The sequence below is a fragment of the Nicotiana attenuata genome, chromosome 6, assembly GCF_001879085.1.
Source record: "Nicotiana attenuata strain UT chromosome 6, NIATTr2, whole genome shotgun sequence".
NCBI lineage: Eukaryota > Viridiplantae > Streptophyta > Magnoliopsida > Solanales > Solanaceae > Nicotiana > Nicotiana attenuata.
In genome coordinates, this window is record NC_031994.1 from 63010456 (window position 1) to 63030459 (window position 20004).

At 33.1% G+C, this 20004-nt stretch overlaps 2 protein-coding genes across 2 annotated transcripts; both read left to right on the plus strand.

Annotated features, from left to right (window-relative positions):
- On the plus strand, nt 2553-8684 carry LOC109227088 (eukaryotic translation initiation factor 4E-1-like). Its single transcript, XM_019392098.1, has 5 exons — nt 2553-2916; nt 5966-6131; nt 6244-6369; nt 8235-8300; nt 8385-8684. Exons 1-5 carry the CDS (start codon nt 2666-2668, stop codon nt 8433-8435), a joined length of 660 nt encoding a protein of 219 aa, XP_019247643.1. The 5' UTR covers nt 2553-2665; the 3' UTR covers nt 8436-8684.
- Nucleotides 11130-12107, plus strand: LOC109227894. Its single transcript, XM_019393087.1, has one exon. The coding sequence runs from the start codon at nt 11130-11132 to the stop codon at nt 12105-12107; it is 978 nt and encodes a 325-aa protein (XP_019248632.1).

The following is a 20004-nucleotide window of genomic DNA, read 5'->3' on the forward strand; positions in this document are numbered from 1 at the left end:
TTTGCCATAATTATGAGAGGGAAATGATATCAATATTATTAGAAAAAAACTAACTCCTTAGAGGATTAACTTATTTTTAGAATGAGCTAGAATTGTAAAAAAAATTGTCATTTATGGAATAAATGAAGAGTAATATTATTAATGAAAACAATATTAAATAAAGGATTAGGCATGTAAAAATCTTATTTTTTTTTCTATTACAAGTCCAAAAAATGGATATTTTTGAAATTTAGCCACTAATATCACACCGTCTTGGATAAATATTATTTTAAGTTGCAGCCAAACGTAAAGGGCCATTTTAATGGGTTCTGAGTCTGTGATTATTTTTCTCTTACAAGTCCAGAAAATAGATATATTTGAAAACTTTAACCACTCATATTCCGATGTCTCGGATAAAGATTATTTTAAGTTACAATCCAAACTTAAGGGACTATTTCACAATGACTTTTGAATTTGTGGTTATTTTTTAATTATAAGTCCAAATAATAGTTATTTTTGAAATTTAACCACTAATATTCCACCGCTTCAGATAGAAAATTATTTTAAGTTATAGTCCAAACTTAAGGAGAAACTTTATTTTGAGTGAGGCACAACCAACGATAATTGTGTGAGGCACCCCTATTTTTGACAAGTGTGTTGTAGGGCCCCACTTGTCAGGACACTTTCTCTTTCCTCTTTATTTCTCAAATTCCCCTCCAACATTTTACGTCTTTCTCCATTTCGTTCCTTTCTTCTTTTCTTTCTCTCCAACGTCCTTCTCTTCTTTAATTTGTCTGATTGTCTCCCCTACTCTTTTCATAGTCTTGCTTCATTTATCAAAACTCAAATAGAAAATTGGGGATTAATATTAATTTAAATTTTATATATCTCTTTTTTTTCCCTGTGTTTTCCGAATTTTTGTTCCTAATACACCTACAAGACTAAATTTTATAAGGATTCAGGTATTCTAATTTCCTCATTCATGCTTTTTAATTAGTTTTTAAATTTCATAATGTAAGAATTCTAATAAGTATAAAACCAGTTAACCACTACAAATTTTCAAATTTATTTATTTATTTATTTATTTATTTGAAGGTTGACAACGACAAGTGGGGGTAGAGCGCGGACAAATGTGCTTACACTTGCTCATTTATTTTGAAGTTCGAATTAATTGTTGAATTGTATTTTATTCACTTTGTCCCAAATTATCTATTTTTGCTTTTGAAGAGTTAATTTGAATAATTTTAACGTTAAATTGAATTAGATAAACTCAATATGTTAAAATTTAATATTTAAAAAAATTACAAAAATATCATAAGTTGCAAATTTTTTCATATTAATATGATAAAAATAATATATTTTAAAATATTGGTTATAGTTCACATTAATAATATCTCGAAGAGCGAAAAGTGATAGACAATTTGTGATGAAGGAAATACTATTTTTCTTTTACAAATAAAAATAGTACTCTACAATATATTAGTCAAACTATCGAAATTCATTCTTAAGTCAAAAGTTATGCAAAACGAGATGGAAGAAGATCTTTTCCCAAAAATTTCTTGTTTCCTACTATTTGATTTATTATACCCCTCCATTTTAGTTTACGTGAACATATATCTCATTTTGTCTGTACAAAAAAGAATGACCATTTTTTATATTTGAAAATAATTTACTTTTATTCAATGATTTATAGTCAAAATAGGACGGGCTAGCCAGTTTTCGGACTGGTCATTCAAAAATAGCAGCATTTGTCAAGTCATTGAAAAATAGCCACTAGTTTGCTGCAAAGAAACCGGTCTAGCATAATATACTGGAGTTTGGTGGATTTGTGTATGAACTTCTAGCATCTTATGCCGGATCAATATACTTTGCTGGGTCCTGTATAATATACCGGAGTTCCAGCAAAGTATATTGGTACTCCAAACTCCAGTATAATATACTGGAGTTTCAGTATATTATGCTGGAGTATTTTCCGGATTTTAGACAGTGTTTTCGTTCAGATTTATCTTTACATGAAAAGTGGCTAATTTCGATGACTTTTGAAACTGTGGCTATTTTGAATGACCACTTATAAATCTGGCTATTTATGAATTTCTCCCTGATTTATATCCATATAAAATATATGTGCCTCATTTTACATCACAATTTCAAAATTCTTCTATCTTTTCTTAAATTCCATGCCCAATTAAATTGGTTGAGATAAATTAAAACGGAGGAAACATATTATTCGTACACTATCTCATTTTGGTTTTGGCGATAAATTATTTCAGTGAAATTACATGTCTAATGAATTTATTTACGTGTTCGAAACTGCAAAGTGCAAACGTAGAACCACCACATTTTGAGGAATGAGGTGGAAGAGAGAGTGTGCCAGCAAGGTGGGGCCCAACGGACACTTGTCAAAACAAAAAGTGCGCTCATACAACTATTGTTGGTTGTGTCTCGCCCAAAATAAAATTTCTCAAACTTAAGAGTCTATTTTTAACGACTTTTGAATTTATGGCTATTTTTTAATTACTAGTTCAAAAATGGCTATTTTTGAACTTTAGCCACTAATATTCCACGGTCATGGATAAAGATTATTTTTAAGTCCAAACTGTGGAAAAGGAAGTCTTGAAGGAAAGAAGAACTACAAGTACCCTTTTCCTACTAAAATCTATAACTAAAAACAAGAAAACACACGAAAATGGCAGAGGAAGCTGAGAAATTGCGGTTAGATGAAGTAGAAGTGGGCGATGATGGACCTGAAGAAGGAGAAATTGTGGGGGAATCAGATGATACGGCGTCGTATTTGGGAAAAGAAATCAAAGCTAAGCACCCGTTAGAGAATTCTTGGACTTTTTGGTTTGATAATCCTATGGCTAAATCTAGACAAGCTGCTTGGGGCAGTTCCCTTCGCGATATTTACACTTTTTCCACTGTCGAAGATTTTTGGGGGTACGTTTTTTCATACTCCCTTTATCCTAATTTAGGCGACACTCTTTCCTTTTTTGTTTTCTAAAAGAAAAATAATCTTTCTATATTTAATAATAAAATTTACCCTTAGTTAGATTTATAGCCACACATTTTAGACTAAAAATCATCTTTTTCTTTCTTAAACTGGAACCTGTAAATTGGGACGGAGGGGTATATATTTCGTGTTAAGTCATTTTGTTGTGTTCTTTGGTTGTAATAAATCATGGGGTTTTACTTTATTGTTCCACAATTTTGTGGGTTCTATGGATTTTGTTGAATTATGGTTTTGAATATCTCTTGATTATCTGTCTTCAAATAGGGGATATTGGGTAAAATCATACTCCCTCAGTTCTCTCCGTTCAATTTTATGTGACATTAAATCTGTTAAAAAAAGACGCCTTTAAAATTTCTAGAAATAATTTAACTTCTAAATTTCTCATTTGTGTTAATGAGATGATTTGTAGCTACACAAAAAATATTACATGGGAGGGAGGGACTATCTTGTTTTGATTTTCAAGTTAAGGAACTTCCATTTCAGGTTAGGTGTTTAGTTGATGTGGCAACTCGGTGCAATCTTACTTTGGAGTGCCCGAATCGGTTTGAGCTTAAGTTTATGCAAGTTGTATTAGTACCTATACATTGCTTTGTTGGTGCTGTTGTAATGTGTAACTGACTTCAATTGGGCCATATCGTCGATTCCTCGGATAATTTCTCTTGCTTCAAATCTAAGAACCTCATTCCTGTTTGTCAAATGGCCATATTTTCAACTATCTATATGTTGTAAATACCATTTTGAGCTGATAAGGTAGTGAATGATGCTTTGGTCTAAGATTTCTCTCCTAAGCGGGATATTGAAGTTACTAGTTTCAACTTTCAAGTACCAACTACTCCCTCCGTCCTAATTTATGTGGCTATGTTCGGATTTCGAGAGTCAAATGGGTTATTTTTTTACCACGACTTTGTCATGTCTTATAAATACTTTAGATTGTTATTTTTGTGACATGTAGTACTTTTACATAATTTTTGTAAATTTTATTACAAAAAGCTTAAAGATTCTTTGTCCCAAATCATGGTCAAAATGAAGAGGTTCGACTCTCTAAATCCGAAGACGGTCACATAAATTTGGACAATGGGAGTATCTCATTTCAAACGGAAAAAGGTTAAAAATGCCCCTAAACTATTGAAAAGGTTTAAAAATATCCTCCGTCCACCTATTGGGCTAAAAATATCCTTCCATCCACTATTTTGGTTCACTTATGCCCTTTGACTGTAATTCAATACTGAATTAAAAATAATAATTATTTAAATTTCACGTGACAACTTAGTATTGGCCAAAATTAAAACATCTAACCCCATTACAAAAACCCACCCATATCCACCAGTTTTTTATACTAACCTGCTTCAAACACTAACCCGACCCGAACAAAAAGTTCAACTAAAAAAGGAGGCCCCACTTCTATCAAACTCCATGGAAGTTGCAGCAAACATATAGACGCAAATTTACTACGTGATTTTCTTTTTCTTGTTATGGCATCCAGATTAATTTACATGATAGACACAAATTGCATTATATTCAAGATGAGTTTAATTTAATCATTTTCACATAACGGAAAGATCTCAAAGTGATTGTTTGGAAGATATCATCTAAGTTGTTCGGACACGGGGGCAGGTGTCCGACACGGGTGTGGATCTACAGGTTGGATCCTTCGAGATGTAAATTCTAAGATTCGGGGATCCTAGTACAGATACGGATACAGGGATTCGGCTAAAAATAATTTAAAAATATAAAAATATCTCTAAAATATGGGAAATTTTATGGAATACTTGCGTGTAGCTTGTAAAGTGTGGATTTCTATTTTATTTTCAAGTTGTAAATAAGTAAAGGATTGATTTCCTAGGTAAAGTATGTTACTTTCTTCAACTTTACCCGAATTTTGGTTCTGAATTCGGGAATCGAGTTGTATCTCATCTCGAATTTTTTCGTACGCCGTGGTCAAAGTACCCAAAGTTGTTTGACCAGAGCCGATACGGATCCCATATCCACACCCATACTAGTGTCGTGTCGACACGGGTGCGGCACCTAAATTGCCATGTCGGAGCAACTTAGGATATCATAAACCGTTGGACTATCCCTAGTTTTTCGTCCCACTTTATTGTCAAGAAAATCATTGGTTCATTCATGCTAGGATTTTCTTGTTTGTTTAATTTGTTCATGAACCTTTATTCGATGATAATGAACATGAGATTAATCAAGAAAATGAACACATGTAAATCCATGGGTTAGATAGAAGTGGGGCGTCTTTTTTTTATTTGACCTTTTTAATCGGGTCAGGTTAGTGTTTGGGACGGGTTAGTCGGAAAAATAGGTAGATATGGGTGAGTCTTTCTAATAGGTTAGATGTTTTAATTTTGACCAATAAGAAGTTGCCACGTGAAATGTAAATAATTATTTTTTAAATTCAGCATTGACCTAGCGAACAAAGGGCATAAGTGAACCAAAGAAGTGGATAGAGGGGTATTTTTAGTCCAATAGGTGGATGGAGGGTATTTTTAGACCTTTTTCAATAGTTCAAGGGCATTTTCGACCCTTCTCCATTTTTCAAATGCACATAATAAGAGCAAGGTTATGTGTAGTTCATACCTGTGACGTCTTGATGTGCATTTGTAAGCTGACTATTCATTTAAAAAAATAAAAATAGTTGCTTTTCTATTACTTAATTATAAAATACACTCATCTGCCCTCTGTACTTCCTAAAAAACATAGCTGCAGGGCAGTATTTCAATCTCAATCATGGATCTTTTTATTAAGTCCTCTGATTTGAGTAACGTAAGATGGTAAGGATGTGAATTTGGTGTCCGACTTGGATGCATGCACCTTGTTTGGTGAATTATTTATTGGTCTATTGTACAACTTGGACTATGGCATGCTTATTTTGTTATTCTGCATCTTGGATTAGATGTTTTCAAATGCTATTATTCTGTTTGCTCTTGATGAAATCCTTGAACCATGTCGCTTAAATTCTGCAAACAGTGTTTACAATAATATCAACCACCCAAGCAAGTTAGTTGCGGGAGCAGACTTACATTGTTTTAAGCATAAAATCGAGCCAAAGTGGGAAGATCCTGTATGTGCCAATGGAGGGAAGTGGACAATGAGCTTTAGTAAGGGTAAATCTGATACCAGCTGGCTATACACGGTATGCTGAAGATATTTTCGTCAAGTTCTTAATGTTAGGGGGCACTCTAGTAAAGTTATTTTCCCCTTCGATATTATTTCAACTCTTATTTTCTCATTCGGGATTATTATAGCTGCTGGCAATGATTGGACATCAATTCGATCACGGAGATGAAATTTGTGGAGCAGTCGTTAGTGTCCGAGGTAAGGGAGAAAAAATAGCTTTATGGACCAAGAATGCTGCAGATGAAACAGCCCAGGTAATTTACTTGTTACCAATAGCCTACTTATATTACTCCCTTTATTTCAATTTATGTGACGCACTTTGTTTTTTAGTCTGTCCCAAAAAGAATGATACCTTTCTATATCTAGGAACAATTTAACTTTGAACTTTAATGAGATGACTTGCAGACACACACATCTATAGCTTGTTTTATCACAAGTTTCAAAAGTTATTCTTTATTTCTTAAACTCCATGCCCAGTCAAAGAGATAAAATGGGATGGAGGGAGTACTTTTTATTTTTGACGGCAATGACCAGGTTTGTCATTGTTGTGGACCAAGTGGACAGACATTTTTGTTGTGTGCATATGTAGTGCTGAAGTTTATTCAAGATATACATCATCTAAACCATCTTATGATGCCATTAATAGTAACGCATAAGATAACAAGGGTGTGGCCTAGTGGTCAATGAAGTGGATTGAGAACCATAAGGTCTCAAGTTCAAATCCCAATGGAGGCAAAAATAATAGATGATGTCTTCCTGATTGTCCGAGCCTTGGTGGGCAAAATTACCCCGTATCTGTGCTTGTGGGATGTAGTAAGTATCTCGTGGAATAGTCGAGGTGCGCGCAAGCTGGCGCTGGCACTACGATTATAAAAAGAATAATAATAATAATAGTGATGAAGTCGGCTACTATTAGTTTTGATGTGTGTGTGTGTATATATATATATATATTTTAGTTTCATTCTTGACATAACTTCTTTTGACAACTAGAAACTGATGTATAGTACCTATGACATACATGTAACATTGGGGATATTAGAAGTTAGAGGGGAAGTCATCAGATATATAGCACGGTTGTCAAACTTTTTAGCTTTTGATAGCGAGTTACTTTCATGAAAAGCTGGAAGCCAAAAAGAAATATGCTTATGGATGAAGCAAAGTGTTAATTTGTCTGCGATAAATTATTGCTTCTTTGACAATTGAGTTATGTGAAGCTTGGATAAAGAGAACTTACAGAGGAAAAGATAATGTTGTGGACTGGTCCAGGTGTAGGATGTTATTTCTGTGAAGCGGTGATATTGTTGTCACATTGTCTGTTGTTGTCCTGCTTGATATGTCATTACTAAGTATTTAGTGTTAGGAGATTCTGGCATCATTCCAAGATCTGCAGCCGGTTCGAATAAGTCTTTGCAATTCTTTTATCCCAAAGGTTAAGTATTTTTTTGGTTGTACCATCTGGCATCCAGTGCTCATTGACCCGACTAATCGGAATTCGTGCCACGTAGGGCCCCTTAGAAGGGTAAGCACTCCCTATCATATATTTCTCCATTCACAGGGCTCGAACCCTAGAGCTCTGGTTAAGGGCAGAGAGAATCCCTTAGTGGTCCCAAGGGTTAAGTATTATTTTATGCTTGATAAAATACCTTTTTCTGTCACCCCCTTCCCTTAATTTCTTTTTCTCCAATATATAGTGGTTGACGTTCCCCGATTCCACCTTTTTTGACAGCCTCATTCGTTTGAAGTACCAGGCCGTTTTAGTCTAATGTCGCAAGTGGATCCCCTTTTGTGCGTCATTGAAAATATTGAATTCTTTCAGCTGTTTAATGGTTCATTGATTTCTATGTTAATGCTTATTGTTAGCCTTTGTTTCTATATCGTTGTAAGTCCAGAGGCGGAGCCAGAATTTAAAGTTATTGGGTTCGAAATTCTTGTTCTTTTAAGTTATTGGTTTTTAAATTAAGATTTTGTACACATTCGATGGATTTCTCAAGATAAATATAGAGTTTGGACCAAAGTTACTGGGTTCGGCCGAACCCGTAACATGTACTGTGGTTCCACCCCTGGTTGTAACTACATTTAACATCATGCTTGTCCCATCTCCTGAAACTTCTGTTTGCAGGCTAGCATTGGTAAGCAATGGAAGGAGTTTCTAGATTACAGCGACTCGATTGGCTTCATATTTCATGTATGATATCTTAACTATGGTATTCCTTGAAATCATTTTTCTCATAATTTTGCGAGACTCGTAAAGAATCATCTTCTTTTGTAGGACGACGCAAAGAGGCTCGACAGAGGTGCCAAGAATCGTTATACAGTATAGTTTTCTTGCTACAATGGGGGAATGCAAGAAACAGAATCTGGACTGGAAAGTTTATAGGCACTAGCTTTGTTTGTACAATCATCTATACATTTGATATGCTGCCAGTTTGAGTACCTCTTGTATTAGTGTTTGTACTTCTAATTGAAGAAATTTGTTTGGTTTTGAATTAGTGCCTTCAGAATAACCTTTAGTCCTGCCTCCTTTCCTTTTTTCTTAAAGAATAAAATCTAAGTTGACCTGTTTCGTTTTTCTTTTTTCTGCACCATTTATATCATTGTTGAAATTAAAGTGGTTATTAGCGTTTTCTAAATTATTGTGCAGATGGGTAAAACACCTGGATATAAAATCAGCGGATAAAACACATTCTCTTTGCGAGATCCGATGGTGAAGAATGCATTTTGCCAACTTCATTCGACATAATTCTCTCAAGTGCCAAGTATACATTAGGTTTACAACATTATATACGTATTTGTCTCCTATCAACTTCAACTCACGAAAAATCTATATCTATATATATATTAAAGCAAGAAAGTTACTATATATAATTGACATTATGGTTAACCCAAGTGGCAAGCTAATAAATGTCAATAGTATATGGTAACTTTATTCTATATTTAACTATTTTAGTTAAATATAATATAATATATATATAGAATTTGAATTAAAAGATAATTTTGAATTTATAGATAAAGTTCTAAAATTCGAATTTAAATTAAAAGTAAAATTTATCTTTTTTTATCATGTTATCATACTTCATTCGATTAATGATCATAGGCAATCATGTTAGGAACTTTTGTTACTTTTTCTAATTATTTAAATACTACTTCGCCTCTAGCAAAAAAAAAAAAATACTCCATATAACTATAAAACTCTTTCACATTTAAAATCCTATAAGTATACTTCTTTGAAACACTGTAGCTAGATATAAATAAAACGAAATTATAATAAAATAAATGTAATATATAGGGTACACGTCTATGTTTATCTAAATAACAAAAAAGAGTTTACAGAACCAAATAAAAGTTTACTTACATATATAATAAAGTAAACATACACGCTGGAGAAAGAAACATCACAAAAGCAGTCAACATTAAAAAAAAAGTTGTTTCTTTTTTTCTTCTTGAAGAATATTTGTTTGAAGAGTCAATTTGCATAAATGGACATCAAATAAATAACAAAACTTTGGCTATACAATTGCTATCATTAATTCAATTTAGTACATTCAAAGAATTGGAGGATATAAGCTGAGACCCCNATTAAAAATTAACTATCATAGCAGTCTTAGTGGATAGCGTGCAATAATTTTTATTTTAATTATGACATAAAATACTCTCAACTTAATGATTTATGCTTAAGAAAAAAATAATTTTGAATAGTCAACGATTTATTTAAAAAATTTGAGGATTTACAAGGTTAGTTACATACAATTGCATAAAGTTCTATTAGGCGAGCCCAGTACGCTTGGCGTTGGGCGTATCCGGGGCGTAAGCCCTGATGGCTGAGGCGTAAGTCTCATGGAACTAAGCCCCACACATAGTGAGCCCCGGGTGAGTCCCAATTCTGCCTTTTAAAACAAATATATATATATATATATATATATATATATATATATATATATATATATACTAGTTTTANTCTTAATACTTAGGATCTTGTACATAGTTAAAATAAGAAAGTATTTAATAAATAAATTTTTAGTTGATTTCAAAGTCCAAAATTTTAGGTAAATAATTAAAATTTTATCTAGTATGACCTCTATTTTTAGAGGGTAAAAAAGGCGAACAATATTTCTCTAAGGGCCTTCGTGTTTTTAATATAGTATACTAGTTTTTGGATACGCGCGATGCGCGTGTACCTTGTACGATGCATATAAAATTATAAAAAAATATAAGCCCTTAAAATAAATTTTTTAAATATAAGCTCTTGAAAATCATAAATATTGAGCCTATATATTAAAAAAAACAGAAAAAAAGTAGAGGCTAAACATGAAACAACCAAGATGATTTTGAAAGTTTACCGTTTTTTTACATTAGATTCGTATTTAAATAATCGTCTAGATACCATGTATTCTAGACAAGTCAACTACATAAAGAAAATAATTAGCGATAAAAAAATCTGTAGTTAAATAATAAAAAATTATCACTAATCCTATTCAGTGACAAAATTAGTGACAGTTCAATAAAAAAAATTGATCAGCTACAAGATGAATTTCGTAACTAATTTATGTTTTTAAAGCTAAATTATGCAATAAAATTTCTTAGTAATAATATTAATTTATTTTTTAGCACGAATTTTTATTGAGGTAATTTAGGTATTTGTAAATTAAATTACGGTAATTTATTTTTTTATCACAAATTAATTATCACTTTTTTCCAAAAATAATTACTCTTCCCTAAAACCTAATGCCGTAGAAAATTTTAAGAACAGAAATAAACGAATTTAACAACCAAGCTTCTAAAAAGATAATTTTCATTTAAATTTTAAAAACAATAAATAAATCATATGAAAGGGAAATAAAGAGGCAAAATTGGTCCTTATGATTAAACAAGGACAAAAAACAGAAATGTTACACAAAATAGTGAAGTTTCCTTGTTGGAAACTAACGAAAAAATATCCTCCTCAAAAGAAAAAGGTTAAAAGGTTATTTTCTCTCGGCGCATTTTTAGCAAGGATAGCTAATGTGCGCGGAAGACGATGGCTCGCCGGAATACGAATCGGAAACCTAATTCACAGACAACACTGACGAAGGAAAGTACTGAGGATAATTCGAATCGCATGGTTACGCCTGAATCTGGAGTGATACAACATTTAGCTCCGGTTCAATTGGTACAATGGATGCCAGGTATGGGTAGTGCGCCGACAATCATGCAAGCACCACCACCGAAGGAAATTGAAACTATAAAAGTGACGGAGAACAATTTGAACACAGCAGCAAGGAAATTGACCTATTCTACTAGATCTGGAGAAGAGAAGAGAACTATGGCAGATGTGGTCAAAGGCAATAGAACAGTACAACAAGGGATGCAGCTCAAATTCTATCCACCTGAGGTAAGAGATGGAATTAAAATCGTGAAGCTGAATCAACAAGAAATGGAGCAGCAATGTAAAAAATGGGAGACAACACTCATAGGGTATGTTATGGGAGGAAACCCTACCTTCAAAGAGATGCTGAAATTTGCTTATGGGGTGTGGAATTCAGTTACTACTCCTACGGTACTACTGCATGATGATGGCTACTTCATCTTTAGATTTGAATCGATTGAGGATAAGCTGCAGATTATGGAAAAGGGACCATATACCTTCAACAATACACCAATGATTCTAAAGAATTGGGAACCTGAATTTGATATGGACAAGGAGCCTATGCGAGCGATGCCAATGTGGGTCACACTACCAGGACTACCTATCCAATGCTGGGCAGAGGAAAATTTGGGGAGAATTGCAAGTTGTTTAGGTAAACCAATATGCACTGACAAACTCACAGCAAATTGTGAGAGAGTATCATATGCTCGTGTGCTGATAGAAATGGATATAACACAGCCATTTCCTGATGATCTGCACTTAGAGCTGTCTGATGGGAAAGTGAGGGTGCAAACAACGGAGTATGAATGGATACCAAAATTTTGCCAGGAGTGCAACCAATTTGGTCATCTAATGGGGAATGTAAACTAGAAAAACAGACAGCAAGACCAGTACAAGTGAAGAAGGATAAAAAGCAGAGATGGGTGAGGAAAAGCAAGACAGATACAACAGAAATGGGTGAGGAGAATGAAACAAATGTTGCTGAGAAAGGAACACAAGCAGAAGTGAATACACAGCAGGAAAATCAGGAGGTTCAAATCCATATTGGATACAGAGGCAAACAGGCTATGATTTACCATGGTAAATCAAATACAAAGAACCAACTAACCATTGATTATGAAGAGCTGACAAGAAGGAATAAATATGCAACATTGAGGATCCAGGAAAATGAACCACCTGATCAGCAAGGAGGTAGTGCTATACAGGGGATTATCAAAGGGCCTACTCCAGATCCCCCCCCCCCCCTCCAATATGATATTTAGTACATGGAATATTAGAGGACTAAACAAGTCCTTTAAACAGAGGGAGTTTAAAGACTTCCTTCTAGAGAATAAAGTTGATTTAATAGGATGTTTGGAGACTAGAGTAAAACAAAGGAGAGCAAAGTATATACAGAAGAAATTTGGTAGAGATTGGAAAGTAATAGATAACTATAATGATGCTCCTAATGGTAGAATTTGGCTGTGTTGGAAATGATCAACTGTAAATGTAGATGTAAAGCAGATAACATCACAAATGATCCATTGCCATTTAAAAGGCAAAAACTCTGAATTTCAGAGTGATGTAACAATTGTGTATGGTCTTCATACTATAGCAGATAGAAGAGATCTATGGAACCAATCAAGGGATATCAGTGCAAGAACTAATGGCCCTTGGTTGATTATAGGGGACTTCAACAGTGTCCTATCAGTGGAATATAGAATTAATGGGGCTCCTGCTCATCAGAATGAGGTGGTGGATTTCAAACAATGTATCTCAGATATTGGAGTAGGTCTGATAAACAAAAAAGGGATGCAATTTTCATGGAGTAATAAGAGAGGGGCTGAAGAAAGGATCCATAGTCATATAGATTGGGCATTTGGTAATGCAGATTTGTTTGGGATGTATGCAGGTATTGAAGTAGTCTATTTGGTACTTGGATGTTCTGACCACACACCAATCATCCTGAATACAGAAGTTCAAAGAATGAAGATGAGGAAACAATATAGATTACTGAATGTAATGTTACAACAGGAAGAGTATAAGACTGCAGTGAAGAATATATGGAGACAAAATATACAAGGATGCACAATGTATGCCATTTGCAGGAAGCTTAAACTATTGGAGCAACAAACAAGAGGAATACAAAGACAATATTCATCAGTGGAGGAAAAACTCAAACATATGAAGGAGCAGCTGAAAAGAATACAACAGAAACTCAATGAAAACCTATTGAATCCACAGCTAATAGAGCAAGAAAAGGAAATATTGAGGCAAATAAAAAAATGGGATGCAGTACATGAGAAGGTATTAAGACAGAAGTCAAGGGCTATATGGATCAATCATGGGGATTCTAATACCAAATACTTCCATGCTCAATTGAGGTCTAGACAGGCAAGAAATAGAGTCACATCTATTTGTACAGAGAGAAATGAAAGGTTGACTGAACCTCTGCAGATCCAACAGGAGTTTATTCAGTTCTTCAAGAAGCTACTAGGAGAGGCAACACCAGTGATGCCTGGAATTGATGTTAACATAATCAGAGATGGCCCCTGCCTATCAATGGCACAGCAACAGCAAATGATAAGGCCAGTAACAGATGAGGAAATCACAAGGGTGGTACAAGAACTACCAAATGATAAAGCACCAGGAATGGATGGATATCCAGCAGAATTTTTCAAAGAAAATTGGAAGATATTGGGTGATGATGTGATACAAGCAGTAATGCAATTCTTTGAAACAGGGAAGATGCTTAAAAGAGATCAATTGCACCACACTCACACTCATACCTAAGGTGACAAATCCTAACTATGTAAAAGAATTCAGACCTACTGCTTGTTGTTCTACATTGTACAAAATTATAGCAAAGCTGATTACAAATAGACTGAAGCTGGTAGTAGACTATCTGGTGGGCCCTTCAATATCAGCATTCATAGAGGGAAGAAACATCTTAGACAATGTAATTCTAGCTCATGAACTAATCAAGGGGTACAATCAGAAAATAGTGTCACCAAGATGCACAGTCAAGGTAGATATTAGAAAGGCATATGACTCAGTGGACTGGAATTTCCTAAGGGCTCTTATGCTGGAACTTGGGATACCTGGGAAAATGGTAAAGCTTATCATGGAGTGTGTTAGTACAGTCTCATACTCCTTATTAATCAATGGAGGATTAACATCAAGATTTCAAGCAAAAAAAGGATTAAGACAAGGTGATCCAATGTCACCCTATCTCTTTGTCTTGGTGATGGAGTACTTGAATAGAGCTTTGAAACAACTGAAAACAAATCCTGATTTTAATTACCACCCCAAATGTGCAAGATTGGGAATAGTCCACATCTGTTTTGCAGATGACCTGTTAATGTGCTGTAGAGCTGACAAGGTGTCTATTGAACTTATGATGAAGCAATTTGAAAAGTTCTCCACAGCTTCAGGATTACAGGCAAATATGGAGAAGAGTTCTTTTTATGTGGCACGAATGTCTAGTCAGCACAAGCAAGAGATACTAGAGAAGCTGCAGTTCACAAGTGGTGAAATACCATTCAAGTACCTAGGAGTTCCATTATCCTCAAAGAAACTTAACATTAGTCAATGCATGCCTTTGGTGGATAGAATTGCAGCAAGGATCAGATGCTGGACAACAAAGTTTCTATCTTATGCAGGGAGGGTCCAACTAATCAAAAGTGTGCTATTCGAAATGCAAACATACTGGGCACAAGTCTTCTTGATTCCAAAAAAAGTTCATGATCTGGTAACAGGGCTATGCAGGAATTTCCTATGGCATGGAAGCAATGAAGGAAGAAAAGCTCCTATAGCATGGGACATAATCTGCAGACCAAGAACATCAGGAGGACTGAACATTGTAAACTTCTATATGTGGAATAGAGCAGCATTAGGAAAGTTGATATGGGCAATTACACAGAAGGACGACAAATTATGGGTTAAGTGGATACATATCCACTATATAAAGAAGAATGAGATTGACAACATGGAAACCCCCAAGCAAGCTAGCTGGGTGGTAAGGAAAATATTTGAAGCCAGAAAATGGCTAGCCACTGGAGTTCAAGAACTAAAACAGTACACTGTACATGGGAAATATACCATCAGAAAAGCTTACCATTCATTCATGCCACAATACCCAAAGGTTAATTGGAAGACATTATACATGGCACAAGGTATGCTTCCTAGGCATCGGTTCATACTGTGGATGGCAATACATCAGAGATTAACAACTGCAGACAGATTGATCAGATGGGGAATCCAAGTACCTGCAGAATATGCTTTGTGCATGACAAATGAAGAAGAAACTCATGATCACCTATTCTTTGATTGTTCATACTCAAAATTCATATGGAAACAGATTCTAAACCTGTTTGAAGTTGATAGACAGATAGGAAGATGGCAGGAAGAAGTCAACTGGATGACAACAAAAACAAGAAGCAGGAGTACTAAGTGGCAGATACTAGGAAATGCCTTTGCTGCAACAGTATACCACACATGGATGGAAAGGAACATACGAAGGTTTCAACAAACTAGCAGAGAAAGTAAGGAAAGAGTTAGAGAAATTGTATTACAATTGCATATTAGAGGTGCTAGCAAATGTAAATGGAGAGATGTATTAGATAGGATAGATAGATATCCATGTTAGTAAAATGTTAGGTTCCAGTTGTGGAACTAAGGAGGAAAAATAGGCTATTTTTGTAAGACCCGATTCTAGAGTCCAAAGAGCGGGTGGATGTAAATATTTTCACTTGGTTAAATAAAAGTTTTACAGTTTAACCAAAAAAAAAAAAGAAAAAATATCCTCCTACTTTTTTGGATTCTTTTATTGTCTTAATATTTTGTATCCTTATTATGAGAAGATATCAAACACTAAATTAGTTAAAAAAAACTTAATTGATTTGGAACTCCAAAATATAAGGAAAGCTTTTCGATTTACAATTTTATCCAATGTAAAACATATTTTTAAAGAATAAAAAAGGCGAACGACATTTCGCTAAGGGTCTTCGTGCTTTTAATATAGTATAAATAGATACTAGTGTTAGTGTACATGCGTTGCACGTGTACATCGCGTCAATCATTATTAAATGTATACAAGACAAAAAAATATTGAAAAATAGCAATTAAAGTTAAAATAAATGCATATATGTATAAATAATAAAATTAATTTACATTGACATAGTAGTTAAATTCAATATCTTTGAACATGCAAAAGATGATGAATTTTGTTGGATTAATTAAATGGTATTTGTAATTATAAATAATTAATTATATTAGAAACAAATATGTTATGTTGTTATATTTCACCTAATATCTCTTCGTAAATGTTACATTCATAATTTTATTATATAAGAAGATAATGAATTTTAGAAAAGGAAAGTAATGAATAAGGAAATAACGAAGATTTTAATATTAATTGAAAATTTTGGACAATCAATCTTTTTAAAAGAACTAAGAGCTATCTCTTTCAGTTGATATAAAATGGAGTATAAAAACTTTCTGCTAATTCCAATCATGTAACGAATCAATTAGTTTTTCATTTTCATGAAAGAAAATAATATTTAATTAAATTATCAAGATTCTAAAATAGATATTTTATGTTGAAAAATGAGTTTAATCTACTTTTATATGATAAAAGAGATTACAAGTTTTAAAAACGTTCTATGCTATTTACTTCCATTCTTTGTCCTTTTCTCGATTGATTTCACTCACATTTTGCTGATGATAAATATTTATATTTGATTTTATACTTTTGTAATAGTATAAATAAATAGATATTATTTAGAAAGTTTTAGTTTTAAAGCATCTCAAATTTGTTGCTAGCAAATACCATTAATTTTTTTGTATTTGGCTGATTGTATTAATTATTCGGTTGAATATTCATAACTCAAAATTTTAGAAAAAAATATTAACAACAATGGATAATTTGTAAATATTGAAGATGAGAAACAGGCCATCCTGTGTTAATCTACAATAAATTATTTAATACATACAAAAATAATAAGGAATCATTTGTTGAAATTACTGAAAAATAAAATAAAAATCATATACATGCATTATACGTTGGATGCTTTCTAAAAAGGTAAGACCATTATTATTAAGTTTCCGGGGGATTACGTTTTACCATTAAATTGAATATTTTGTACAATTACTTAATTTACCTTGGAATTTTAATGCACTAAACGTCAGTCAAGATATTTGTATGAATAAATTTGTATTTGTTTTGAAATCTTTAAATATTAGAAAGATTTATTTTATTCAAATAAGGAAAGAGTTAATGGTCAAAATTTTAGTTAATTTTAAAGTTCTAAATTTTAGGAAAATAATTAAAAGACTATTTTGTCCAATATGAAATCTATATTTTAAGGGGTAAAAAAGGCGAACGACATTTTACTAATGACTTTCGTGCTTTTAATATAACTAGTCTCTATACTCGTGCGTTGCACGAATATTTTATGTCAAATATCACATAATTCGTACTAAAGATATTAAAAATTTAATTGCATAGGTATTCTAATAGTAACATTTGTTAGAGAAATAAAATAGAACTAAATCATGTAAAAAGAGTTACTCATGAGTATAAAAATCAATCTGTTATAAATAGAATTTTATTTATGGTGAATGTCTATATTTAGAGAGATTCTAAGGTTTATTACTTGGTGGCTAAGTCACCCTCTCCCTATAAATAGAGGGGTCCTATTCCATTGTAAATCATCCCAAATTCAATAAGAATTCTCTCCCTCTACTTTTTTCTGCAATACTCTTCTTCTTCTTTTATTATTTTATAACACGTTATCAGCACGAGACTCTAACCAATTGAGTAGAAGCTTTGGGATTGAGCATAATGATTATCAATTGTTCCATGAACTTCCTTCATGATTAAATTCTGAATTTAAGGTAAGTATCTTACTTTATTTTTCTCTTTTAAATTCTTGAAATTCTATAATTTGATTTTATATACAAGCAAAGACAACAAAGTTTGATTATAACTCTAATGGAGTTTGTAAGAAATTATAACCACCTGAAGTGGTAAAATTTCTATGCCTTGCCATGATCAAATTCATGTATGATTGTGGGCAAAGAGGTGAAAACCCGTCCCATTGAATTTGCTTCATTCTCATTCCCTTAAGAGAATGTGATAGCAGTATGTAATACGTCTGAAAGAAGACAAAATTATTACCGTAAAGGTATCAATGGATGTGGACGTGGCAATAGACGAAATTATAATCGTCATCATTGTGATAATGAGAATAATAAGGATTCTCAAAATAATCTTTCACTCTGTGAAAAATATTTGCCATCAATTTGACATGAGATTTTGTAAAGCACATATAGATGATTATGGTCTATTCATGATGTGAATGTGACAACATCTGATTTATGAATACATATTCATTCTTCAAAGAATATGAACGTGCTAGTGGTAGTGAATATACCGCACTCACCTCTAAAAGGAGGTTTGAGATGATATAAGAAAATAATGTCATTATTATGGCATGAATGGTCGTTGGTCACATACCTATTGTACGCCAAAATATTTTGGCATTGTGATTGTTAAAAGACAACGGTAATGCAAGAAACAGATCTTGCATATAATTTTGACCATAACCATAATGGTATAACTTTCTCTTTAAAAGAGATATTCACCATATGGGTGTTGATGAATATGTGGTACTACAAAATTAATTGAGAACTCTGCAAGAGCCAATTTATACTATTTTGGAGAAACACAATTAATTACCAATAAGGTACTGTGTTGTAGTAAGTCTCAAAGAAACTTATTCAGTTTCCAAAGTATACGCGAAAGCGGTTGATTATTGAGACTATAAATAAAGGAAAGATTTAATATCTTCTATTACTACAACTTGTAGCGGGGTAATATGTATGTGAAAGGCTACCCGCTTTATTCTCCAATTTGTACTACATAAACAAAAGAATACCACAATGAAGTGGATATTTATTGATATAAAAACCCATATTATAATAAACTTGGAGTTTATTCATAATTGCATACATCATGGTGTAAATCTGAAGTTTATCAATATTGATAATTTATTCAGTTGGCATAATTGGTTTACCCATATTAATTTAAGTATGATGTGCAAAAATAAAAGAGAATTCACATGGGTAAATATTAAAGAACTAGAAAGTTCTTTACGAATTCTCTTACATTGCTTGTTCTCATTAATTAATAGACCAACTAAAATTGGGATCGAATCCCATGAATGCTGGAAATATCAAAGGTGAATATGGGCCCATTCACCTACCATGTATACCGCATAAGATGCATCTATGAGATGGTTGCATGTGCGATTATTATTAACCCGCAACATGGTGTTTGCGAGGTAACTTGCTCAATAATTTAATAGAGCATATTCCAGATTTTCTATTCAAGAAGTTCATCTTGATAAGTTGGTCTACATCACAGCTGGTTTAGCAAAATGATTTATTGAGTGCCTCCACTTAATAGCTAAACTATTGCTTATGAGAACAAAGTTTTGTATATCAGTTTGATATACGTTATATACGAAAGTATATTATTTTCTCCCCTCACAAGTGGTTCAGGTCAGGAACCAAATAATTCCATCTTATTATTATTAATGTGCGGTGTATATTTTGATTAACACCATAACGCACAAAGATGGATTTTCAAAATTGAGGAAGCAAGTTAGTTTTTCGAACATGAGAGGGAGACATGATAAACAGTTGAGAAAAAGTTACGTGGAATGAATTATCATTTGTACATCTAGATCCTCAAATAAGATAATATGAACTTGAAGTTCATAAA

Excerpts from the sequence above, each read along its gene's own strand:
- LOC109227894 (XM_019393087.1), top strand. The coding sequence starts at position 11,130 with ATGGCTCGCCGGAATACGAATCGGAAACCTAATTCACAGACAACACTG.
- LOC109227088 (XM_019392098.1), top strand. The coding sequence starts at position 2,666 with ATGGCAGAGGAAGCTGAGAAATTGCGGTTAGATGAAGTAGAAGTGGGC. Across the intron at positions 6,132-6,243 it reads ATACCAGCTGGCTATACACG|CTGCTGGCAATGATTGGACA; the intron begins GTATGCTGAAGA and ends GGATTATTATAG. Across the intron at positions 8,301-8,384 it reads CGATTGGCTTCATATTTCAT|GACGACGCAAAGAGGCTCGA; the intron begins GTATGATATCTT and ends CTTCTTTTGTAG.